The sequence below is a fragment of the Equus przewalskii genome, chromosome 2 (genome assembly GCF_037783145.1).
Source record: "Equus przewalskii isolate Varuska chromosome 2, EquPr2, whole genome shotgun sequence".
NCBI lineage: Eukaryota > Metazoa > Chordata > Mammalia > Perissodactyla > Equidae > Equus > Equus przewalskii.
Window position 1 is genome coordinate 34,778,523 of NC_091832.1, and position 25,934 is coordinate 34,804,456.

Consider the following 25,934-nt stretch of genomic DNA (forward strand, 5'->3'; position numbering starts at 1 on the left):
GTGTAGACAGTGAACGTGGGGAGCGCGTGAAATCCAAGTTTCCTTATGAATAGTCTCTTTGGCTTGTACTTTGTTGGTTCCAGTGGGGTTTCCTGAGGAAATGCTCTCTGAGGTCTGATGAGGGAGGAGAGGGAACGACTGGGCGCTCGGACTCGAGACTCAGGGAAGAAGACGGAGCTGTGGAGCCTGGCGATTCAGAGCTTGGACTCTAGGTCATGAAAGACCCGGGCTCAGGATCTGATGCTTTGTGCTCTGTGCCTTGGACAAATTACGTAGCTTCTCTGAGCCTAAGTTTTCCTCATCTGAAAAATACTGATGATAGTAAATACCTTAAAGACTTGTGAGGATGGGATGAAATAATTGGTGTAAGGAGTAAGTTGTATTTATTGAGTGCTTAGTATGTGCCAGATACTGTATTCAGAGCTGCATGTGGATTATTTGCAGAGTATGTGGCATGAGTTCTGGAACATGTTAGGTGGTTGATACAAATTACTTGCTGTATTATTTATTCACTCATTTAAAACATATTTGTTGAGCATCTGCTGAATGCCAGGCACTGTTCTAGACTCCAAGGAAACAGTGACAAATGAAGCGAAGTCCCTGCCCTCACGTAGCCTATGCTCCGGATGAGGAGAACTACACTAAACAACTAGTTGCACAATACGATGTCAGGAAATTAGGTTGTGAAGAGAAGTGAAGCTGGGATGGCAACCTTGATTGTGGCAGAGATTGCTGTTTAGGATGAGGTAGTCAAGGAGGCCTCTGAGGGGTCATCCTTGAGGAAGGACCTGTGTGAAGTCAGGGCACAAGCCATGCAGGTACCTAAGGCATGGGCTGCACGGCATGGGAACGGCAAGTGGAAGGCCGAGAGGCGGGGTGTGCCAGGAATGGTGGGGAAGCAACAAGGAGGCCTGTGTAGCCTGAGTGAAGGATGTGATGGAGGAGGAGACAGAGGAGAAGGAATTAGTGAGAGGTCTCTGGGGGCCAGATCCTGTAGGGCCATTGTAAGGACTTTGGAGTTTATTCAGAACGTGTTAGAAAGCAAGAAAGTGGCATGATACGAACTGGTTTTTTTTGCTATTATTAATATAGACTTCATTACAAAGGGGCATAGATGGGAAATGTGGATGCCTTATGGGAAATGAGATGGAGGCACTTGGGAAAGATGAGCAAAGAGTTGTGGCGAAGACTGGAGTGCACACCTAGATTTTGGAGACTGTGATACACCAGACAGCGCCTGGGGCCTCTGCAGCCTGGGATGTGGGTGGGGAGAAAATCTCCCACATGTTGGTGCTGCTCTTCCCTCCATGTCTCCTCCCAGGAAAGGTGGCTGTGACATGCCCTCTTTTTTTTTCGCTGAGGAAGATTGGCCCTGAGGTAACATCTATGCCAGTTTTCCTCTATTTCATATGTGGGTCACTGCCCCAGCATGGCTGTTGAATGGTGTGGGTCTGTGCCCAGGATCCAAACCCACAAACCTGGGCCACTGAAGTGGATGGAGCATGCAGAACTTAACCACTATGCCACGGGGCCGGCCCTAGACATGCCCTTTTTATTACCAGGGTTTTGTGGGGCAATGCTGTCATCTTGCCCTCAGGAAGGCCAGGTAGCCCTAGACATTGATTTCCTTTTTTCTGGGCTCCTTCAGGAGGAAAAGAAGGACACAGCCAATGGTGAGTAACAGGACTCCATTTCTTTGCTTCCCCAGAGACAATCCGGAAGCCACCCAGCAGGTGAATGACCTGATTATCGGCAAAGTCTCCACAGCCCTGAAGGGCCACTGGGCCAATCCTGATCTGGTGAGCTGCGCAGCCGTCTGCTCTGCCCCTCGCTCCCCTCCTTGTGCCCTCGGCCTCCTCCCCCAGGCTCCCTAGTCTCATTGTGGGGACTGAGGAGGGAAGCAGCGGCGAGCACGCCTGCAGAACGCACATCCCAGAGTGACTTTCACAGGTCAGAGCCCCCTCCAGGGGGAAGGATAGTGTGGAGTAGAAGGCCTGCAGCTCTCCTTTCTCTCTGATGGTGCCACCGGTGACCGGACATTGAGTTCTGAGTCTCCAGATTAGACGTTGGACCTAAGCGCCAGCCCTGGGACTGACCCTTAGAATGCTTCTCTGCTCATGTCTTTTCCCGTTGGCCTTGCAGGCAAGTAGCCTTCAGTATGAAATGCTGTTGCTGACAGATTCCATCTCGAAGGAGGACAGCTGCTGGGAGCTCCGGTTACGCTGCGGTGAGTTTGGGGCCCAGCTGGTCAGGAGCTTTTCCGAGGGAGGAAGGCTCCCAGGGGCAGTCCTGGCCACAGGGTGGGAGGCTGGGGCGCTGCGCCTGCACACCTTGCTGGGGGAGGCGTGAGGTGCTTATGACTGTGACTCTGCCTTGCCTCCCCGTCCGCAGCTCTCAGCCTTTTCCTCATGGCTGTGAACATTAAGACCCCTGTGGTTGTGGAGAACATTACCCTCATGTGCCTGCGGATCTTGCAGAAGCTGATTAAACCTCCTGCTCCAACCAGCAAGAAGAACAAGGTATTGGGCGGGCAGTCCAAGAGGGAAGGGCGGGGTGGCAGACCCCCTCCTGCCCCGACCAGCACTGTGCCCTGCCTCTTGAAGGTCTCTGCCTTACCCTCAACTCGCCTGACCTCGGGGGGTGGGGACCCCATCGCTTCCTTTGCTGTGGTTCAACAGAGATGGGTTGGGGTTTCTGAGAAGGAAGGTTTGTCAGAGGAAAGTCAAGATAAGATAAACACAAACATACGAAAGCACAGAACAAAGCAGTTACCCGTGGAGGACTGCCTCTTTCTCCAGGCACGTCAGATGACTGCAGCTCCCAGAGAGCATGGGGTTCTTTCCTACCCCTGTGCCTTTGCACATGTGGTATTGTGCGTGGTGAAAATCCTGGCCTCTGAAGCAGACTGGTGTCAAATCCCAGCTCTTTCATTTACTAGCATTGTGACCTTGGGCAAGTTACTTACCGTAGGTTCTTAGTTTCCCCATCTATAAAATGGGAATTCAACACTTTGGAGGTGTTGTGAAGAATAAATGACTTAATGGAGATCTCGTGCTCAGAGCAGTGTCTGGCCCAAGTTAGTTCTTAATAAGTCTTAGCTGTGGCTATATGCTGTCTTTGCCTAGAATGTTTTCCTTCTCTTTGTTAGCTGCTCCTTAGAAGATCCAGTTCTCTGGTAGGCTGGCTGTGAACGCCTTGAATCTAGGGACTGTCGGTTTAGTAATATTTTTTTGTGTCTAGTGCATAGCATGGTATCTAACATATAATAGCCACTCAGTAAGTCATTGTTAAGTAAATGAATAAAGCCAGGTTTTTTCCTAAAATAACTATAGCTGAGCCACAGATTGACTTGCTTGTACCAGCTTGTAGAATACATGGGCCTAGTTCTTCTTGGCCACGCCTGAGGCTGCCTGCCTCCAATCCCCCTTTGTGGTCCCCAGGCCATTCTGATTCCTGCTCCATCCTTATGGAGTCCCTTAATGGGAAACAAAGTATTCACTGGAGGAAGATTGCTTTCTGAGTGCCAAGTACTAGGGAGGAAGCTCGACGTTGAACAGTTTACATGTCCCTTGTCTTGGTCTGCCTAGACGGTCCTCAGAAAGGGCAGGACCGAGGTGCCCGGGAGGCTCTGTTTCCCAGCAAGTAAAATTGGTCCGTCCCCACGTAACTGCCATTTTTCCCACAGTGTGAGGCAAAAGGAGATTTTCGCAGAATTTGTATCCTCTAAGCTCTGAAGCCCAGTGTCGATGTTCACATTTTGCTTAGTTTCAGCCTAGAGAGAGCAGCACTTCTCAAAATTGGCTTGCACATCCCTGGGTGTTCCCGAGACTGTTGAGGAATCTGTGAGGTCAATGTTATTTTTGTAATTTTTGTGAGGCGTGATTGCCCTTTGCCCTCTGGAAATTTGTGCTGATGGTGGAGAATCAACGCTGGTCAGCCCGCTGGGCCTTGGCCTGACAGGCAGCCCCCAGCGTTCCTTGTGGTCCTGGTCTTTGCAGCCGTGCGGCTGCATTCAGGAGCATCCTTGATGAAGCAGTACAGGTTAATTTTGGTAAATCTTGACTCTTGACCAATCTTTTTAATACTCAGTGTGACAATGCAGGAAGTACACAAAAGTGCTCCTGCTGTGCACCAAAGTACGGTGGCGTCTTGAGGAAAAACTGTGATTGTTTGTGAGGCAGGCTAAACCCTCGCCTTGTTCCTGGAAGCGCGGTTGTGCTTGCAAGAACGACTGACAGGCAAATTGTGGGTATTCAGAATTGGATGTTTGGCAGACATTTTCTTGAAAAATAAATGAAGTGAGCCTGTCACTTCAAGAGGAATTGGCGCAACCCAGTGAACCAGTAATTTCCGAATGACTAATGCACGCTACAGAATCATGCATGGGTAAAAGGTGAATTTTTGTGTAATGGAATATGAAAAGTTTATTGATTGGTTTCAAATTCCACATTATAGCCAGTCCTTAAGAACCTATAGTATATTGAATTTTGGTATAGTATCAAAGAAAGAAATCAGCAATTAATTGAAAAAGCTATTAAAATATTTTTCTCTTTTTAAACTAGTATCTGTGTGAGGCTAGATGTTTGTCATATACTTCAACCAAAACAATGTATCATAACAGTTAGACGGCAGAGGCAAGTGGGAGAATCTAGCTGTCTTACTAAGGCAGTCGTTAAATGATCCTTAAAACTATGAAACAGTGCCACTCCTTTCTCTAGATTATTTTTGTTTTGAAAAAATATAAAAAATGTCATTTAAGTTTATAAGTGATGGGTTTATTCTTATTTTTAAATGAATTCATAAATATTTTAAGAATTTCTGTTTTAATTTTTAATATGGTAACTATCGATAGATAGAACCACACACTCAAAAGCTCTTTGGAGCCCTCAGTAGTTTTTTAAGAGTGTAACTGGAGACTGGTCTGGTGGCATAGTGGTTAAGTTAGCACACTCCGCTTCAGCCGCCTGGGGTTTGTGGGTTTGGATCCTGGTTGTGGACCTATGCAATGCTCATCAAGCCATGCTGTGGTGGCGTCCCACATACAAAGTAGAGGAAGTTTGGCACGGATGTTAGCTCAGGGCCAGTCTTCCTCACCCCCTCCCCACCCAAAAAAAGAGTATAATGGGGTTCTGAGGCCAAAAAGTTGGAGAACTGCTGGCTTAGAGTACTGTCTGAAGCACTTTGATGTACAGGCTAGTTCTGGTTACCAATGGCTCTTTAAATTCTGGAGACTGCTCAGTGATCCCTTGAAGATTTATGTTTGGGAAACTGCAAATCAGCCTTGGGATAGGAATTAGTGTATGGGGCTATAGGATTGTCTGTAGGAAGCCAGCTACATCTTATCCTGCGCAGTCAAAATCAGTGACCTTAAGCTCAGCATGGAGATGCTACTGCTAAATTGGATCAAAATGCTTTAACAGGAACACATATTCGGGCATAAAAGATAGGAATGTTGATCCTTTTGATCTTCTTGCCTTTGCATATGTCCCCTTGGGGTGCCAGTGCCACTGTACTGGAGCTGTGGCTCAGTTGTGCCCTCGTGCTCTCTCACCTTGTTCTGCTTTCCTCCTGCAGGATGTGCCTGTTGAGGCCCTCACCACAGTTAAGCCATATTGCAATGAGATCCATGCCCAGGCTCAACTGTGGCTCAAGAGAGACCCCAAAGCATCCTATGAAGCCTGGAAGAAGTGCCTTCCTATCCGAGGTATGTCTGTCTCTCCAAGCCTTGGGAAATTAATCTCTCCTACCCCTATCCTGACAGCCCTATAAACCCCTCTTCCTGTCACTTCCTTTTCCTTATACCTCTCCCTACACCCCTTTGCCTGCCAGGGATAGATGGCAATGGGAAGTCCCCCAGCAAATCAGAGCTCCGCCATCTCTATTTGACTGAGAAGTATGTGTGGAGGTGGAAGCAGTTCCTGAGTCGTCGGGGGAAGAGGACCTCCCCCTTGGATCTCAAATTGGGTCATAACAACTGGCTGCGGCAAGTGAGTGCCCACCTTCCAGCTCCCTCGCCCTGTTATGCTGGCCCCAGATACTGAGAATCCTGCTTCTGCTCCTCCCCACACCTCTGCTCTGCTTTCTCTTGGCTTTCTTGCTTCCTGTCAAATAAGAAGTAGGTAGAAGTTCTTGGTTGCAGTCACCAGCCTGGTGGACTGGCCCGAAGAGAGCTTTCTCTGCCCTGCTCATCGAGCTCCTTGTCCTCTCTGCTCTCCTCCCTGACCACTCAGCCGAACCCAACCTCAGTGTCGATGCTCCTCTTTTCTCCTTCCATCTTTCCTGTCTTCTGCTGTCCTCTCCCTCCTCTTTCTAGCTGATGTTTTAAAGGATTTAAGTAATTATATTTTAGAGAATCCATCTGTCCATTGATATAAAATAAGAAATACTTAGTTTAGATCAAATGTAAGTATTTAACAGATAGGTGTCCCCAAAACAGAAGTATGGAAGTCTTTGCTAAGGAAAATACCCGCTGGTCTTTCTCCCTAGTTCAGTCATCGTGAGTATGTTCTCCACACTCCTTGATGGAGAAAGTCTCCGTGAAGGAGACCCCTTAGCAGCCTCTGTCCCAGCTGGCAGCAGTCGGATCTGGTGTTAGCTGGTGATTTTTACCTTCAGTCTTTTCCTGGAGAAGTGCCCAGAGGACTTCTGGGTGGTGGCAGTTGAGCGTGCCCTGCTAGGGGCTTGGTGAGACAGCCGTCATCTGAACCAGGGGCTTCTCTCCCGTGTCCTGTAGGTGCTCTTTACTCCCGCCACGCAGGCTGCTCGGCAGGCAGCCTGTACCATCGTGGAAGCTCTTGCCACCATTCCCAGCCGCAAGCAGCAGGTCCTTGACCTCCTCACCAGGTACCATTTGAGTGCAGGGTAGGGAGGGTGGTTGGGCTGCTTCTAGAGCCTTCCCCGCTTTCCCAGGGGAATCCTCTGGGAATTGGGATGGGAGGCGCACCTCTGCTCTGTAGGCATGTCAGTCCATGTAGCAGACCATAGAAACGAAAAAGTACTGAGAAGCTGAGTTTCAGTGGTAGCAGTAGTAGTGATAGCGGCAGCAGCACTGGCCGCTAATATTTATTGAGATCCTATGAGCATATAAATGCTTGGCATGCATTATCTCGTTCAAACCTCACAGCATCCTGAGCTTAACGTGGTTAATTAACTTGTCCACTGGAAGGCAAAGTTGGAATCCAGGTGGTCTGATTCTAAAGCCCCCATCATTGGCCAGTAAACTCTGGGGGTTTACTTGCCTTCTAAATAACTCAGTCAAAAACCAGTCTCACTGCCCAGATAACCAGTATTCATATTTTGGTGCTTACTGTTCCAGATGCTTATAGTTCATTGCATCGCATTTCCTGTTGTGTGCTCTGCATTCTTTCCAAATATGAGAAGTTCCCAAGTGGGAAGTTTGTGGTTTTCTCGGGTACCCTCCCTCCACCCTCTAGAAGGAAAGGGAAAGGAAGGAGAGCAGAAGATGGAAGGACAAAGAGGAACTGTTTAGAACTATTGGAGCTAATAGAGTTCTCTCCCGGTGCCCTGTCTCTCTCGATGGCAGTTACCTGGATGAACTGAGCATAGCTGGCGAGTGTGCGGCCGAGTACTTGGCCCTCTACCAGAAGCTCATCACTTCCGCTCACTGGAAAGTCTACCTGGCAGCTCGGGGAGTCCTGCCCTATGTGGGCAACCTCATCACCAAGGTATCCCACCCCCTGGCCCAGGAGAGTCCCTTTCCCTAATTTTCCTTCCACTATGCTCTTTCTCTGAGAGAAACTTGGTGGTGTTCTTTTTTGCCACCAATACTTGGTGAAAATACTGTTTTTATGATTTTATTCTATTTATCATATGGATGTAGCAATCAATATATTGGGGGTATTTAGGTGGTTTCCAATTTTTAAGCAGTCCCTTAACGTTGTTTAGCTGTCCTTGGCTTCTTGGAAAGGAGTTCTATAGAGGTTCAGCTTGAGGGATCATTAGAATAAAATGATGGAGTGTCTTTGGTTGGTGCTTCAAGCTCCTGGACGGGTGGTGGAGGTGACCAGTGTCATTGGCAGTGCTGTCACACTGACTGTGTTTATTGTCCTGTTTAGGAAATAGCTCGCTTGCTGGCTCTGGAGGAGGCCACCCTGAGCACTGATCTGCAGCAGGGCTATGCCCTCAAAAGCCTCACAGGTAGAGGGAGCCACCAGTCCCTTCCTTTGGGGCACTCTGGGTATATTTCGGGGACTGACCCTTAGTTCCTTGGATGCTGGGTTGGAGTCTTCCCTCTCATGTTGACCGTGGTGCAGACTTAAGCTCTGCCTTTTTCTGCTCATCGATGGGTTTACGTTTTTGAGCTCCTTTTCACTATTGATCAGTTCACGGAGCACCTGCTCTGTGCGAAGCACAAAGATAGCCTTTCCCTGCTTTTGAGGTGCTCGTAATCTTTTGAAGAAACAGACCTTCCTTGCTCAAATTCTCATCCAGAGCTCTTGCAGGAATTTTTTCCTTTCCCCACAGGCCTTCTCTCCTCCTTCGTCGAGGTGGAATCCATCAAAAGGCACTTTAAAAGTCGCTTGGTGGGTACTGTGCTGAATGGATACCTGTGCTTGCGAAAGCTGGTGGTGCAGAGGACTAAGCTGATCGATGAGACCCAGGATATGCTGCTGGAGATGCTGGAGGACATGACCACAGGTAGCACTGCCCAATGGCCTAGAACCCCAGACTCCCACGTCCCATCTTGGTCTGCCTGGGTCCATCAGTCAGATTTCCTGGAGTTCCACAGAGCCAGAGGAGGGGTGACAAACATCTCCCCAAATTCAAGGACAGAAACTCTTCTGTCAAGAGAGTATTGATTCTTGGAGTTATAAAATTCCAGAGCCAGGCTCAGTCAATTTGGGCTGAGCTCATAGAGAAGAAAGAAGTCATGGGTTCTCAGATTGCTGTCTTTCATTGGTTCTGGAAAATTCTCAGCCATTATTTCTTCAGTTGCCTCTGCTCCATTCTCTCTCTTGTATCCTTGTGGGACTCCTCTCTCTGTCATCCGTATTTCTTCACATCTCTTTTGTGGTGTTCATCTCATTTTATCTTTATGCTGATTTTGGATAATTTCTTCAGTTTTATCATTTAGTTCGTTAGTTTTTTCTTTACTATGTGTAGTCTGTTTAATCTGCCCATTAAGTTCTTGTAGTTCTATATAGATTTTATAGTCTCTTGTTTTTTACTCACATTTTCCATCCTTTTTATAATCCTTAAATATATCAAACACATTTCTGTGTCTGATAATTCTAAAATTTGAAACATTTCTTGATCTGAATCTGCTGTTTGTTATTCCAGTTCTTGCTTAGGGTGCTTCAAGTCTTTTTTTTTTTTTTTTTTTTTTTTTTAAAGATTTTTTTTTTTTTTAATTTTTTCCTTTTTCTCCCCAAAGCCCCCCGGTACATAGTTGTATATTCTTTGTTGTGGGTCCTTCTAGTTGTGGCATGTGGGACGCTGCCTCAGCGTGGTTTGATGAGCAGTGTCATGTCCGCGCCCAGGATTCGAACCAACGAAACACTGGGCCGCCTGCAGCGGAGCGCGCGAACTTAACCGCTCGGCCACGGGGCCAGCCCCCAAGTCTTTTTGTATTTTGTGATTTTTGACTGTGAGCTCCTGTATTGGACGTTTAATGTGGAAATTTTTAGGACCCAAGTCAAAGATGGGTTTCTCCAGAGAGGGTTTTGTGACTGCTTCTGCAAGGCACCTCAGGGCACTGTCACCCCAGGGCTGCCTCAGCGCAGTTCGAGCTTCAGGTGTTTCAGACCTCCTAGGTCGTGTGGATTTTGAGCCACAAACCCCTGTGAACGTCAGTCCTCTGAGGAGATTTCCTCCCTCTACTCAGTGTCAAATTGTAAGGGAAGACAACTTCCTTTCAGTTATTTGCTTTGGGGAGAGGGGGAGTTATTTCTAGTTGACCCTTATACCAAAGGTGTGGCCTTTTGGGGTACCAGATTTATGTGTATGGGGTGGTGGGGAGGGGGTTTCTGCCTAGCTCTCCACCTTGGCAGATGGGGGCCTTTGCATCCAGCTCTCAATCCTGGCAGGTTATGGAAACCAAGGCTAAAGGCAGGAACCAGCTTCAGAGTTTTGCTAAACTTCCCTGCGTTCCTGATTTCTCTTAGTTTTTGGCTTTTGATTTTTCTTGGCTATCGTGGCAGTTGAATATTTTAAATTATTTAAGTGATGAGGAGTGGCGAGTAAGTAGTTCAGGGAATGAGGTCTGCCATATTACCAGACACAGAGGTCCTTCTGATGCCATTTTCATCATGGCATGCTGAGCTGGTTTATGACCTTGTCAGTTGGACCCTTTTATTTATTCATTTATTTTTTAAGATTGGCACCTGAGCTAACATCTGTTGGCAATCTTCCTTTTTTTTCTTCTTCTTCTTCTTCTCCCCAAAGCTCCCCAGTACATAGTTGTATATTCTAGTTGTGAGTGCCTCTAATTGTGCTATGTGGGACACCACCTCAGCATGGCCTCATGAGCCATGCCAGGTCCGCACCCAGGATTCAAACCAGCGAAGCCCCAGGCTGATGAAGTGGAGCATGCGTAACCACTTGGCCACAGGGCCGGCCCCGATTTGGACCCTTTTAAAGAACATGTTCTTTCTTGTGTGACTTACAGTTGTCTCTTTGGCTTCTAGATGGCAATCTACTTAATCCTACTGAATGAAGCTTAAAACTATAACTTGTCTTTGATTTGAGTGAAATACAGTTACACTCACTGTTTGACATTTTTGAGCACCAATTCTGGGCAAGAGGATGCTAAGCTGAATGAAGCTTAATTCCTGTCCTTAAGGAGGTTATGATTCCAAAATAATTTAAAAAATTCCAAGAGGGAGCTGGACATGTACACAACTAACCATGAATCATTGTGTTGACTTGGGCATTAAGGCTTTCAGATGGAGTGTGGTCTGAGTATAAAAATCAATCAGCTTTAAGTTTTCCAATTGAAATATTGATATTGCCACCTGGGCGTTTAAAAACTTACCAGGCAGAAAGAACCTGTCAGTGTTAGTACTTCAGTTAAAGTTTCCTCTTGGTTTCTGTGTGTGAAGCTCTTTCCTAACTAATTTGGCCACTTTGATTTCTGGCAGGTACAGAATCGGAAACCAAGGCCTTCATGGCTGTGTGCATTGAGACAGCCAAGCGCTATAATCTGGATGACTACCGGACTCCTGTCTTCATCTTTGAGAGGCTCTGCAGCATCATTTATCCTGTAAGCAGTGATGCTTCCCCTGGCTCTCAGGGTCACAGCATGAGCCATTTGCCATGAAGCTTCTTGGTGATTCATTATAGGCATGGGCAGACTTACCAGCTATGGGCCATTTACTCAACATTTTAGAAAACTCCACGGACATAAAACAGAAGCATTCTCCTAATTTTCCTGTTCCTGATGATGAGAAATTTGATGACCTTCCTTGATCATATTTCCTAGATTCAAGGTCAAGATCATGTCTACCCTCCCATTGCCAAAATCCTGCTGCTTACCAATCCAGTTATGCTATGAAAGAAGCAGTAATGAGCTAGACTATAAAGAAATTTTCGTTTTCTTCCTTCTTTTTTTTTTTTTTTTTTGAAGATTTTATTTTTCCTTTTTCTCCCAAAGCCCCCCAGTACACAGTTGTATATTTTAATTGTCGGTCCTTCTAGTTGTAGCATGTGGGATGCTGCCTCACCATGGCTTGATGAGTGGTACCATGTTCGCGCCCAGGATCCGAACTGGCGAAACCCTGGGCCACCGAAGCGGAATGTGCGAACTTAACCACTCGGCCACGGGGCTGGCCCCCTACTTTCTTCCTTCTTTTTCCCCCTTTTTTTTGTGCACACAATGCATGTTTCCCTAGGCTGAGTTATATAGAAGCATGGTGTGATCCAAAGACCCCCTCTTGTTGAGGAAGGATGAAAAACAGCAGTATCGTCAGTTGATGAGGAGCGATCATTGGGGTTGTGCATACTGAGCATTAGGTATCATAGGGAAGACCCTCTTCTTGACTTGAGGGTCGTCCGACAAAGTTATCTGGCCCCAGATTGGTTGGCATTGGCATGAGATGAGCAGGAGGAGGTAAGCCTCTTCTCCCCTTGTTTCAGTAATGCAGCTTTCATATGTCACTCCTCATCTGCTTATTTTGTTAGGCTTTCTCTCCTAATCCACCCTTGAGTTTCAGAGGAGATGCTTGATATTTAAGGCTAGATGAATTGTATTTGGATTTTTTGAATCACCTCTGAGCTTCCTATCCTTTATATCTTTGAATGTGTAAGGGGCTGGATGAGTTTGGTGTGTTTCCCTCAGAGTGTCCATGGACCAAGGTAGCATGGTATAAATCTAAAAGACCTCTGCTATCCCTCTACACATGTCTTTATGCCATCCCTTTTGAGGCGTCCTTCTCTCTGTCCCTTAGGAGGAGAATGAAGTCACTGAGTTCTTTGTGACCCTGGAGAAGGATCCCCAACAAGAAGACTTCTTACAGGGCAGGATGCCTGGGAACCCATATAGCAGCAATGAGCCAGGCATTGGGCCACTTATGAGGGACATAAAGAACAAGATTTGCCAGGACTGTGACTTGGTGGCTCTTCTGGAGGATGACAGTGGCATGGAGGTAATAAGCATAGTACAGTGCTGCCATGATTAAGAGCATGGTCTGGGATCAAATCCAGTTTCTTATCCTTTGTAGCTGATTAACCTTGGGCAGGTAGCTTGCTTCAGCTTCCTTATCTCTGTAAACGGGGGCTAATGATTCCCACTTACCTGCCTCACCTGGAGTTAAGGTTAGTTACCAGTGAAGGGCTCTGCCCAATGCCTGGCATGCAGTAAGCAAATGGCTAATGGCTTTTGCTTGCCATGGTGTAGGCTCTTATTATTATTGTTGCTCTGGCAGTGGCTTCCCAGTGATTCCAAGTTAATTAAGCTACCTGAATACTGGCACTTTAGCCCCTGTGTAGATTTCTGGCCCTGTGTCTGGTACCTTCTGGCAGATAACCTCTAGGGTCTGGCATTATACGTGGTGAAAAGCTTTTTGGGTGAAATAGAGGGAATTACTTTTTCTGGTGCTGAGCCTGAAGTGGACTCAGAATAGGAGGTGCTCAGCAGGGACTTTTAAACTGGAGTCCATGGTTTCCGTAAAGGGTGTTTGTAACCTCTGAAATTGTGCATAAGATGCTGTGTGTTTTGCACACACGTGCATCTTTCAGAGAGGGAGAGTCGATAGGTCCATGACACACAAAAATTATGAATTATGAATCACTACCGTAAAGTGTCCTTTGATCTTGAAATTTACTTGCCTTGCGATTATTTGGAATAACAGCCTCGTGTGCTTTTCTCTCAGCTTCTGGTGAACAATAAAATCATTAGTTTGGACCTTCCTGTGGCCGAGGTTTACAAGAAGGTCTGGTGTGCCACGAATGAGGTAGGTGCCGGTTTCCTCGCTTGGAGCTGTGGGTTTACTCTTTGCACTTACGCAGGCTTCTCCCAGGAGGCGCTTGGAGCGGCGCCCGAGGAGCTGTCCTTCTCTTCGTGGCTGTGGAGAGAACCAGTCGTCTTGTCCTCCTCTGGAGGCATCTGGCTGTGAGGCCGAAGAGCCTCAAGGGAGGACAAGTGTTTTCCGGCTGTGTGCAGCCCAGGCTGGGCAAGGGCTGAGGAAGCACTATATTGGGGAACCCTTGCTGTCTTGTACACTTTGTATACGACACCTCTGGACTGAGATTCTCAGCTTTGATGGGCTTGCTCACTTGTCAGATCATTTTTCCCGTAGCTGTGTCAAGGAGCATAGTTTCTTGTTTACTAATTGGAGAGCTGAGACTTGAACGGGGAATTACTCTTGAGGAGGGAGAAGGAAAGAAGGAAGCATGCACTCTGGTCCTTTCAGCCATCTCAGCATCGTCTGTCTGCTCATGAGAGTCTTAGGCAGTCCACTTCCACTTTCCCTCCTCCCGTCTCAATCTCTTTCCTGTCTTCCTGTCTCCTTTCCTTCCCCTCCATGTTTTTCTCTCCTTCCCCTTCCTTCCCACCTCTTCTCTTTATTAGGTGGATCTTTAGTAAGTGAATCAAATAGTTTAATTACAGCAAACTAGTGTGCCAGTGAAGCATGGCGAACTTTTCTATACTTAGTCCCAAATATTTCTGTGGAGTTTAAGAAACTAAATTGGGGGGCTGGCCCCGTGGCCGAGTGGTTAAGTTCGCGCGCTCCGCTGCAGGCGGCCCAGTGTTTCGTTGGTTCGAATCCTGGGCGCGGACATGGCACTGCTCATCAAACCACGCTGAGGCAGCGTCCCACATGCCACAACTAGAAGGACCCACAACGAAGAATATACAACTATGTACCGGGGGGCTTTGGGGAGAAAAAGGAAAAAATAAAATCTTGAAAAAAAAAAAAAAAAAAAAAAAATAAATTGGTAGTGTACTATTGGTACATTTTGGTCTTTGTTACATATTTTTGCTTCTCTCCTTTCTTTCTTCCACTGTGCTGGGCATCCTGGACATTGTTTACTTTTGGTTTGCTGCCAGTTGGATAGATACAGTGCTGTTGGCAGAGGGACGTGCAGAAGACTGCCCCATCCAGTGGAGCTTGTCCTTGATGTTTTAGCATCAAAACAGAATGATACAGATTTAATCCCTGATGCACATAAAAAATTGAGACTAGGCTTCCAAGGGCACCCTTGTAAATGGTGGTATGGAACCCAAAGAATATACATGGGCATCTCTGCCTTTGAACCATGAGGCAAGGAAGAAGCTGTGATCCCTCACATTAGTGTGCTTAATCTACTGAGGAGTTCTGGCAAAGTCCAGAGTTTGTGGCAGCCTCTTATCTGGGCCTTCATCAGCTTCCCTTCTTACTTTGTCTCCCATTTCCCAGTTAAACAGCCCGTCTCTTTAGTTACTAGAGCCTATTCTGTTTCCGATGTTTCTTTCTGTCTCTGTCCATGGTTTGTGGCGGTTTTCTTTCTTAGTTCTTACTCGGCTTCTGTAGCCAGAAACACTTCTGGAACTGGCCCTTCCTGACAGGTTCTCTCCATCCAGGGTTTCCTCTCCTGAAGCTGAACACGGGCTTAGAGGCAGGCAGCTTGAATTAGTGTGGTACCTTCTCTCCAACTTAATTTCATACAGTGTGACTCCAAACCCCATTGCTCATCTCCAGAATGAGAATACTATGTACGCTAGAGTGCCTAACTCACTACCCAGCGTATAGTGGACTCTCATGAGCCTCGAATTTAGTAAAGTTGCTGTAATCTTCTAATTTCTAATCGTTCCATCAGCTTATAGGTTTTAACTTGGGGAAATTTGGATGATCCCTCTCCTTGCTGTAGGGTTATGTGAACACCTCAGGATCTCCATATGCAAAGATCAGTGTCTTTTCTTTTCTTGCTTTTGATTCCTGAGACTTGAATCAAAGCTGTTTGATCAAAGTGACCTCCCTTGTCTTGATTCTTTGAGTAGTGGTCCTATTGGTTAGAGAGTTTCTACTCCTGAAGGAGGCACAGGCTTGGAATTAGACCTGGGCTTATAAAGCTGGATAACTTTGAACAAGCTGCTTAACCTTGTATAAGAGGATAAATTATAAAGTGCTTAATTAACATAGGACTTAGCACTGAGCAAAATGATAAATAATAGTTGTTACAGTTATTACAGAGAGTTTTAATGAAATTAAATGCCTGTTTACAAGTGCCTTTCTCCAACTTTCTCTGCTCAGGGAGAGCCCATGAGGATTGTGTACCGTATGCGGGGGCTGCTGGGTGATGCCACCGAGGAGTTTATTGAGTCCCTGGACTCCACCACAGGTCTGGCCCTTTCCGTAGACACTGCTGCACGTTGGCTTTGAGATTTGGGGCCAGTGAGAGGTTCACCTCCTGGGACTTAGGGGTGTTCTGGGAAAATCCTCTCCTGTACCTCTGATCAGAATTGAGGGGGGATTACTTCTTCAACTGAGGAAAAGTGCAGTGTCTATGGCCTGATTCATACACCTCTGGGGTAGGAAAAAACTTGGGGAAAAAATGCAGTTAGCAAGAAACTTGAGTTCAGATTTATTTCTAGCTTAGTGGTTTTTTTTTTTTTTTTGGTTGGTTGTAGTGGTGGATATATTTTCATGTATTTGAGTAAATTTTAATTGACTTGAACCTTAAAAAAATCTCCTACTGGGAGTGAGATAGTGAATCTAATATCCAACATTGACCCCTTTTATTGACTCTTTGTTGGAGATATGGCAAAGGGAACCAGCTCTCAGCCTAGAAGAGGGCTATCTGTTTTATTCCCATCTTCACCTTCCTTTCCATTTCTGCTTGGCTTCCCCCGTGCCCACCCCAGATGAAGAAGAAGATGAAGAAGAAGTGTATAAGATGGCCGGTGTGATGGCTCAGTGTGGAGGCCTGGAATGCATGCTTACCAGACTGGCAGGGATCAAGGATTTCAAGCAGGGACGCCACCTTCTAACAGTGAGTTGCAGGCAGCAAGGTGGGACCAGCCCTTCTGCTTTGAGAGAGGCTGCTATGAAAAGAAGCTTGTGGCCACTGCGCGATGTATCCCTAGAGGGCAGCATGGTGCCATGGACCAGTGCAAGCCAGTGAAGGGCCTGGCAGCTTCCCTGAGCCCTCAACTCCTCCCAAAAAACCAGTGTGTTGGCAGCCTTCTGCTGTGTTTCTTTCGTCACCTGTGGCACCAATCTCTAATTGTCTTTCACAAAGAACTGCACTTGTGTCGATTATTATTATTGCTTTTTAAATGGATTTTGTCAGTAACTGTTTCATTTCTTGTAGAATTTTGCTTGGTGGTTCATCCAACTGTCTAAATAAGGGGTAGAGGATTCCAAAGGCACCACAAATATTAACACTATTACTTTCACCTCCAGGAGCTATGAGAACAAATGTTACTGTGCCTATGTTTTAAATGACCCTTCATAGTCTGAGCTCCCACAAGCCATGAGCGTTGGGACCTTTCTGTTTACTATTAGCTCAGAGTCTGAGTTAGTACTGGACTTCACCCAGGACAACAGAGCGTCACCTATTCCATTAGGAATTGGTGTCACTGTCCGAGTTTTAGAGATGGTAGAGATGTACCCAGCCCACACAAGCTACTGCTGGAGAACATTGTTATTTAAATTGCTAACCTGGCAGGAGATCCCAGCCCCTTAAGGATCGCTTCTCCCTGCTGTCCGCGCATTTCAGGAGGAGTACCTGCTGATTGTACATGACCCCTCTGCAACGTTTCTTTCCTGCTTGTCTTCACATGGTAGACTCTCAGATGGTCTCATGGGTTTTGGCTGGTTTTTCTTGTCAGGTGCTGCTGAAATTGTTCAGTTACTGTGTGAAGGTGAAAGTCAACCGGCAGCAGCTGGTCAAGCTGGAAATGAACACTTTGAATGTCATGCTGGGGACTCTAAACTTGGTAAAGAGTGTGGACTGCAAATAGGAAGAGTGAGCCTTGGAAGTCCTGGGTGGGGGAGGACATCTCAATTCTGGACTCAGATGGAATGGATTTGTGGTCTCTTCAAGCCCTTCGTTTGTCTAACTGACTTCCACATAGACATGGATTGTTCAGGCTGTCCCTTCTCCTCCTGCTGGCTCACCCCTGTGCTACTGCCATGACACCAAAGAGCTTTCTTGTCCCTTCCCTCAATTCAGATCAGAGACAAGAGGAAGTTAGTGCCTGAAACAGTCCAGACTGCACACTGATGCAAGTACCATCGTCCTCAGGGCAACCAGGAAAGAAACACACACACACACACACAGCTTTCTTGTCACCTTCCTCAATTCAAATCAGAGACAAGAGGAAGTTAGTGCCTGAAACAGTCCACACTGCACACTGATGCAAGTACCATCGTCCTCAGGGCAACCAGGAAAGAAACATACACATATACACACACACGCACAGTCTCTGGGAAGTAAGACCATAAAGGAGATCCTTGAGGAACAGATCCCATCAGCAATGAGTGGTTGCAGTCTTATCCCCAGAGTGACTGGGTCTTGTTCTCCCACAGGCCCTTGTAGCTGAACAAGAAAGCAAGGACAGCGGCGGCGCAGCTGTGGCCGAACAGGTGCTTAGTATCATGGAAATCATTCTGGATGAGTCCAACGCTGAGCCCCTGAGTGAGGACAAGGTGAGTGGGGCCCCGTGTTCCATCCACAGACACTGGGAGTCTGCACTGTCTCATTGCCAGCAACGGGCTCATGTGTGTCTTGTTGCATTAACCAAGAATGATTGAACCTGCTCAGGTCACGGGAGTGCCAAGGCTCAACTAAAGATGACATCCCTGGATTGAAGCCTGAAATCTATGGATTCAGAGGAAATAAAGCTGCTAGGGATATTCTTTCACTCAGAAGCTGCTCATTAATAGAATCTTGGCGTGTTCCAGCTAATAGGGGCCTTAGTCCAACCCCTCATTTCACAGTTGAGGAAACCCCAAGCCCAGAGAAATGAAGTGAGCTGTTCAAAGTTATATAGTTGGCTACTGGTAGAATCAGGCCTAGATGCCCCGTCTTCAACTCCCAGTTCAGTTTCTCTCCACTTACTGCACCCATGCCTTCCTCCATTCTTACTGGTGCTGATGTTTTGGCTGGAGATGAGACCAAATGAATAGCAGGTGGCCTTCATTCACTTGGGGGAGGAGAGATTGTATTGGTGTATTATGACCACCTGAGACTATTAACAGAGCCATCATAGAAACTAATTTATTAAGTGGAACTCAGTATTGATTATTTCCCAGGAAGTGCTGAGACACAGTTTCAGGGCCACTTCTGATGGCTCTGATGGACGTGGATGACCTTTGGGGATCAGAAGTTGGCTGCAGCCAAAGTCCTGACTCCATTGATGGGTCTTCCTTCCTCTCTCCTGTTGCAGGGCAACCTCCTCCTGACGGGTGACAAAGATCAACTCGTGATGCTCTTGGACCAGATCAACAGCACCTTTGTCCGCTCCAACCCTAGCGTGCTCCAGGGCCTGCTGCGCATCATCCCATACCTCTCCTTTGGAGAGGTGGAGAAAATGCAGATCTTGGTGGAGCGGTTCAAGCCATACTGCAGCTTTGATAAGTATGTTGGTTGGACTTCGGACAGCTAAGTGAGAGTCCCCATGAAAACCCTGAATTAGTTCCTTGAGACTGAGGAAGAATCCCCTGAATTTCTCTTAGATTTTTGTGTGCCAGGGGCTTTTTTTAAGGGGCTTGTCTAACTGGGGAGTCAATGATTGAAATAAATTGTGTTAAAGTAGCAATTGGCTACACAGAGAAGGTGAAGTGGTTGGTGAGATGGGAAAAGGGTATGACGAGATGGAGGAAGTCACATGTGCAAAAGCATGAAAATGCAAGAGAACGTTAGGAGTTTGAAAAAGTAGAAGTAAGAGGGAGGGGTAGCAGGAGCCAGATCAGCAGGGTTTTTATGTTATGCCAAGGAATTTAGACTTGATCCTATAGGCTGTTGAAGATTGTTAACCAAGAGAATGATGTGATCAGTTTATGTTATTCCTTTCACACCCTCGGACTCTTTGCTCTTTCCTCCTAGGTATGATGAAGATCACAGTGGCGATGATAAAGTCTTCCTGGACTGCTTCTGTAAGATAGCAGCCGGCATCAAGAACAACAGCAATGGGCATCAGCTGAAAGATCTGATTCTCCAGAAAGGAATCACCCAGAATGCACTTGACTATATGAAAAAGCACATTCCTAGTGCCAAGAAGTAAGAAGCGTCTGTGTCAGTGCCTGCTTTCCTTCTCCTCTTCCTGGTTCCTTTTGAACTTCTTGGCATAAAGTATCACATGTTCCCCTTTACCCTTTGTGGGGTCTCCTTCCCCTTCTGGAAACTACCAAGGTGGACCATTCAGCCACTGCAGAGCCTTGTGGGGCTATGGGAGGGATGGCAGCTTTTCGGTTTCTATTTAAGATTATTCTTTTCTGTTTGGCTCCTCAGCTGAACTGGCTGGTCCTTTGTGATTCTTTATGGCACTCTTAAAGGGTCATGTTTAAACATGCCATAGTCAACACCTGGTTTCTAGGTAGCATTTGCTTCTCTGGCCTGCTAATAAGCCTTCCTTTGCTTTGTAGTCTGGATGCTGACATCTGGAAAAAGTTTTTGTCTCGCCCAGCCCTACCATTTATCTTGAGGCTTCTTCGGGGACTGGCTATCCAGCACCCTGCCACCCAGGTGAGTAGCCAGCGTGCATGTGGACCTTATTCTGGAGAGAGGACATGTAGTGTGGGGGAACCATGCACTCCCTTCTCATCTCCCATGACTGAATGAAGATAGCACCTCGACTAGCCTTGAGACATGACTTCCTCTAATACAGAAGACTCATAGAGTAGAAGGGACTCAGAGTCATCTGGTTCGTCCCTGTATGCAGAGAGGATTAGTTGTAGTTGTGATTTCTTCATTCAACTCATTCTTACGTGGGGCTTCATTATCTCATGGGTCAGCTGAGCAGCAGGTAAATGGTGAGGGTCTGGCTGGCCAGAGTGTAAAACAGTTTTATTTCTGGCCAGTCACTGGTGCATTTGTAATACCATCACCACCATTTCTGTTCTGCCTCAGGCAGCTGAAAACTTAGTTCTCAGGAAGCCCATCTTTTCTTCTCTGCTGCTCATTTCTGATCTCTTCCTCACTGGGCTGAGGTATCTGTTACCCTTCATACATCCCAGCTGGCCCAGACTGGATGTTTTTTTAATTAAACTTTTTATTTTGAGATAATTATAGATTCATATGCAGTTGTTAAGAAATAATACAGAGAAAATGTGCCCATTACCCAGTTTCTCCCAGTGGTAACATCTTGCAAAACTTATACAGTACAATATCGCAACCAGGATATTGACATTGGTACAGTCAAGATCCAGACAGTTTGATCACCTGAGGATCCCTCCTGTTACACTTTTATAGCCCCCTCCACCTTCTGCTATCTCCTCGCCTCTGACCCCTGGCAACCACTGATCTCTTCTCCATTTCTTGAATCTTGTCATTTCAATAATGTTACATAGATGGGATCATACAATATGTAACCTTTTGGGACTGGCTTTTTTCACGCAACGTAATTTTCTGGAGATTCATCCAGCTTATCGCATGTCCCAATAGTTTGTTCCTTCTCATTGCTGAGTAGTGTTCTATGGCATGGATGCGCCACAGCCTGCTTAACCATCCCCCCGTTAAAGACATCTGGATCGTTTCTAGTTTGGGGCTATTACGAATAAAGCTGCTATGACCATTCATGTGCAGGATTGTCTGAATGTAAACTTTCATTTCTCTGGGGTAAATGCCCAAGAGTGCAATTGCTGGTTGCATATTTAGTTTTGCAAGAAACTGCCAATCTGTTTTCTAGAGTAACTGCACCATTTTACATTCCCACCAGCAGTGCATGAGTGATCCACTCTACACCCTCGCCGGCACTGGGTGGTATCACTATTTTTGGTTGTGTCCATTCTGATAGACATATAGTGATTTCTTACTGTGGTTGTAACTTGTATTTTCCTAATGGGGAACGATGCTACCCGCCTTTGCATGTGCTTCCTCTCTGTATCTTCAGTCATTCATATCTTTTGTTTTTCAAGTGTTGAGTTTTGGGAGTCCTCAGGGCTGGGTTTTTTTTCTGTTTATAGTGTTCTGCCTTGAATATAGTTCACATTCTCATTTGGTAATCTTCTGATGACACCTTTGAAAAATGTGGTAATTTGGTTACAGTAAAAATTCTTCCGTATGTCTTATTCAAATCTATATTGTTATTTTTGTTCAATTCAGGGGAAGTAGTCATAATTAGTACATCTTTGTGGAGATAATTTTTCCTACATGAGAGTCTTCACGTATGTTATTTTCTCTATCCTCTAACATCTCTATTTTGAATGTGGATAACTCAAGGAACAGAGTTATGATTTGACTAGTGGCAGCACAATGAGCCTAGAACTCAGGTCAGGGGATTTCCAGGCTGTTCTTAGTTAATAAATTGAATTATTTTCTTTAGAATCAGGGTTTATCTGGTTAGCTACTTGGTGTTCATACTTCTGACCATTCACTTTTTTTTGAACACATATTTATTTAGCACCTGTTGTGTACCTGTGCTAGGTTGAGGTAAAAGTGGCAAACAACACAGTCACAGCTTGTGCCTCTGGGAATTCACTGTCTGGTGGAAGATAGAGCCAAATACATAGGGGTAACTGAACACTGAGGTAAATGCGCTGTGGAAGGGGTCAAAGGAAAGAGGATTTTTTTTTTTTTTTGCATTTTTTTTTTAATTGAGTTATTGATAGGTTACAATCTTGTGAAATTTCAATTGTACATTAATGTTTGTCAGTCATGTTGTAGGTGCACCACTTCACCCTTTGTGCCCACCCCCCACCCCACCTTTCCCCTGGTATCCACTAAACTGTTCTTGGTCCATAGTTTTAAATTCGGAAAGAGGATTTTTAAGAAGACAGTATGGCGTCTGCAAAGGCTCAGAGGCAAGAGAGCTTAAAGCATTCCTGGAATTGAAAGCACTTGCATATGGGAGGTGATGCATGGCAGGAGCTGATGGTGGAGACATAAGCATGGGTCCGGATCACACTTTCCAGGGAAGGAAGTGTGGGTTTTCTCCTGAGGGCAGTGCTCCTGGCCATATTATAGAGGGTGAAGTGGAGAGGAAGGTAAGATGAGAGGTAGGAAAAACAATTGGCCGGCTTTTATCATAATCTAGGTGAGAGATGATGGCAGCCTGAACTAGTTAGTGAGGTGGACAGTTGAACGGATTCACCAGAGATCTGGGAGGTGGAATAAATGGATTTGGAGATTGCTGGATGAATCAAGAATTCTGCATAGTTTCTGGATTGGGTGACAAGGTGAGTGGTGGTGCCGTTAAAGGAGGTGGAGAACCTAGGAGGTTTGAGGTGAGGTGGAGGAGAGTTCATTACACTAGACTTGATGTGTGGTCTGTCCTCCTGACTAGAGTTTAAGCTTTAGGAGGGTACGGTCTTTGTTACCCCAACCTCCAAAGCTCTGCTTCACACATAGGCACACAATAAACACTCGATGTTGAGTGTGGGGGACCTGTGGAGGAGCTCAGTAGGGAGTTGAACTATGGGTTCACTGTTTAGGAGTTTGAGACGTGAGATAGCCTGTAATTTTGCTGAGGCACAAATTTGAAGCGTACCTGCTATGAGAATAGATTTATGAGCTAGGGAGTGAGCTGAGTTGAGTGCTGAGCTGTCACATTGCAGGTTTACTTTGCTGTTTTCAATTTATTGTCAAATATGTAGTTAATTGTCATCAATTCACTTGTGGTGAGGGTGGTGCGGATTTCAGTGATGTGGTGGGATTGCTCAGTGAACTCAGCTGGAGAGCTTTTTCAGGCTACACCTGCCTTCAGTGTTCTGATATTCTTGCGTCCCTGTTCACAGCGTGGTGCTGTAGTGCAGTGACTGCCAACCTTTTCAACCATGGGGGTTTCTTGTTAATATCTACTTCTTAAAAAGTGTTTTCTTATCCCTACTCCTGCTTGTGGTGGTACCTCTAATGTCTCTAGGTTGAGAAGACTCCTGTGCTCCTGGGTTTGGTGGCCCCAAAGGGCTCCAGATGAAGAACTTAGCAGAGTCCTTGGGAATGTCAAGGGCCTCCTCTGCTAGGCGTAGTCACTGAGTTCACCACTCAGGCCCCATCAGCGGCTGCTTCTCCAGGGAATCTTAGCCCCCTTCACTGTGCCTGAATGCTTTACATATGTGCTCTAATCATCATCATCACAGCCACCCCATTTTATAGATAGAGATGCTGGAGCTGAAGTGCGTAGTGACTGGTCCAAGGTCAGTGGCAGAGCTGACCCCTCCTCCGTTTGTCTGTATCTCTCTAAGTGTGGAATCAAAGGATCTAATTGAACCTGAACGGAGAACATGAGATTGTGCACATTCCATTGATTTTTCTAAACCTTTAAGCTCCTGGGAAGAATCCTTATCTACATAATTGGAGGCATGCATCTCTCTGGTCCCTTCTTGGCAGGTTCTGATCGGAACTGACTCCATCACAAACTTGCATAAACTGGAGCAGGTGTCTAGCGATGAGGGCATTGGGACCCTGGCAGAGAACCTGCTGGAGGCGCTGCGGGAGCACCCTGATGTGAACAAGAAGATTGATGCGGCCCGCAGGGAGACCCGGGCTGAGAAGAAGCGCATGGCCATGGCGATGAGGCAGAAGGCTCTGGGCACCCTGGGCATGACGGTAATGCCGCTCCCCAAGTCCCATGTTCTTGCCCTCACTGTTGAGGAGCTGGCTGTGGCACAGGCGTTTGTGCTTCAGGACAGAGCTGGGGTTGGGGATGGTGAAGGCGAAGGCTGGACAGCGGGAGGAGGGAGCTAGGTGTGCAGGCACGGTGCTAGGTGCTTCCCCTTCAGTCTTCCCAACAACCCTGAGAGGTGTGACTGTTGTCCCACTATACAGATGAGACTCAGGTTAAATGACTTAACAGGGTCACACAAACGGTGAAAATGATGATGCTATCCATTGTTTGCCTAGGATTTATTTGCCAGGCACTATACTTAGGCACCTTACTTGTAAGATTTTATTTAAGCCCTTATGTGCTTCTATGAGGTTGATGTTATTTTACCCATTTTTCAGATGAACTAATTGAGGCTGAGAGGTGAAGTAAATAGGCCAAGGCACATAACTAATAATCTGTTGACAGGAGTTTGAACTTGGGTCTGTTTGACACCAAGGGCTCTGTGCCGTTTTCTCTGTCCACCCTGGAGGAAGCAATAGTCCTGTCCAAGCCAGCAAACTTGGGTGTCAGCAGTTTTCAACTCCCATGGGAACAGTAAATGAATCATAGTGCAGCAGCCCTTGGCAGCTGAGCCTTGGTATTGCTGGTACAAAGAAAGGGGGCTTTTTTGGTGGCAAGTGGCAACTTGCCAAAGTTCCATCTGGATGGTTTCCTCTGCTTCAGTGGTTCCTGTAGGAAGAGAATAGCAGAAGAATCTGGGTCTTTACCCTCATTAAAGCCAACTAAAGAGATTTCCTTTCGATGCAACAGACCTTTTAGTGTATGTGCAAGGTCAGCCCCGTTCCGAGTGTCCCTGAGCTTGGGTGGGAGCCTGGGTGGAAGTGCCTTTCTCACGTGCTGCCTGGGCTCCCCCTACAGACGAATGAAAAGGGCCAGGTGGTGACCAAGACGGCGCTCCTGAAGCAGATGGAAGAGCTGATTGAGGAGCCAGGCCTCACGTGCTGCATCTGCAGGGAGGGCTACAAGTTCCAGGTACAGCTTGCTGGGCCTGCGTCAGGAGGGCCTGGCCTTGACGGTGCAGCCTGGCCCCTTGCTCTGGTGGTGTCCCTGTCTGGCAGGCCGTTTTGTTCTTAGTGGACCAGGGTCAAGCCTTGCATCTTAGAGCCAGCTGTCCTCTTTAAAGGCAGGAAGGCAAACTGACCTGAGCATTAGTTATCTTTTGAATATTAGTCGTTGTCTTCATCGTCATCATTGACAACGACCACTCATTGGATTCCTTCTGTATCCCAGGCTCTGTGCTCAGAGCTTTATGTAACTGGATAAGTTTATCTTTAAACCTGTAAAAAGCCCCAGTTTCTGAATGAGAAAGCAAAGGTCCATAGCAGAGCCAGAATTTTAGCCCAGCCCTCTCTGACTCCGCACCTGAGCCTTTTAAAATCACACTATCCTGCTTCCATTTAGGACATCTGGAGAGAAGATTAAGACCTTAACTTTGTAGGCTCTGCCAAACTAGATTTACACCTAAAAGGAGCAGAACAGCAAGTGACCTGTTTATTCCCCTGGGGACTTTTTAGGCTCCTCTCCCATTCAGCTTGGATTTACTGCTTAGCACCCAAGCTGTTGAAGGGCAAGTGCCCTGGGCTGCGAGACTTGTAAGTCTGCTGTAACAAGGCTCCTCGGAGCTGCCTGATAAGTTGTGAAAAGCAAGTGACTTATCGAAACGGCACTTTATTCTTCATTTTCAGATAAATGAAGCAGAAAGAAAAGAATGACAGTTCAGACTTATATT

At 46.5% G+C, this 25,934-nt stretch overlaps 1 protein-coding gene across 16 annotated transcripts in view; it reads left to right on the forward strand.

Annotated features, from left to right (window-relative positions):
• The window catches only part of UBR4 (ubiquitin protein ligase E3 component n-recognin 4), a 128,205-nt gene that overhangs the window by 89,878 nt on the left and 12,393 nt on the right, over positions 1-25,934 (forward strand). For all 16 annotated transcript variants that reach the window (XM_070610751.1, XM_070610752.1, XM_070610759.1 and 13 more), the window contains 21 exons: positions 1,709-1,799; positions 2,143-2,227; positions 2,392-2,519; positions 5,575-5,704; positions 5,830-5,987; positions 6,734-6,843; positions 7,544-7,685; positions 8,076-8,157; positions 8,485-8,658; positions 11,100-11,221; positions 12,405-12,602; positions 13,329-13,409; positions 15,690-15,777; positions 16,301-16,428; positions 17,270-17,377; positions 17,970-18,089; positions 18,830-19,020; positions 19,489-19,662; positions 20,028-20,127; positions 23,929-24,147; positions 25,064-25,177. In XM_070610751.1, the coding sequence (XP_070466852.1) occupies positions 1,709-1,799; positions 2,143-2,227; positions 2,392-2,519; positions 5,575-5,704; positions 5,830-5,987; positions 6,734-6,843; positions 7,544-7,685; positions 8,076-8,157; positions 8,485-8,658; positions 11,100-11,221; positions 12,405-12,602; positions 13,329-13,409; positions 15,690-15,777; positions 16,301-16,428; positions 17,270-17,377; positions 17,970-18,089; positions 18,830-19,020; positions 19,489-19,662; positions 20,028-20,127; positions 23,929-24,147; positions 25,064-25,177 (2,743 nt within the window). The remainder of the gene's footprint in view (positions 1-1,708; positions 1,800-2,142; positions 2,228-2,391; positions 2,520-5,574; positions 5,705-5,829; positions 5,988-6,733; positions 6,844-7,543; positions 7,686-8,075; positions 8,158-8,484; positions 8,659-11,099; positions 11,222-12,404; positions 12,603-13,328; positions 13,410-15,689; positions 15,778-16,300; positions 16,429-17,269; positions 17,378-17,969; positions 18,090-18,829; positions 19,021-19,488; positions 19,663-20,027; positions 20,128-23,928; positions 24,148-25,063; positions 25,178-25,934) is intronic.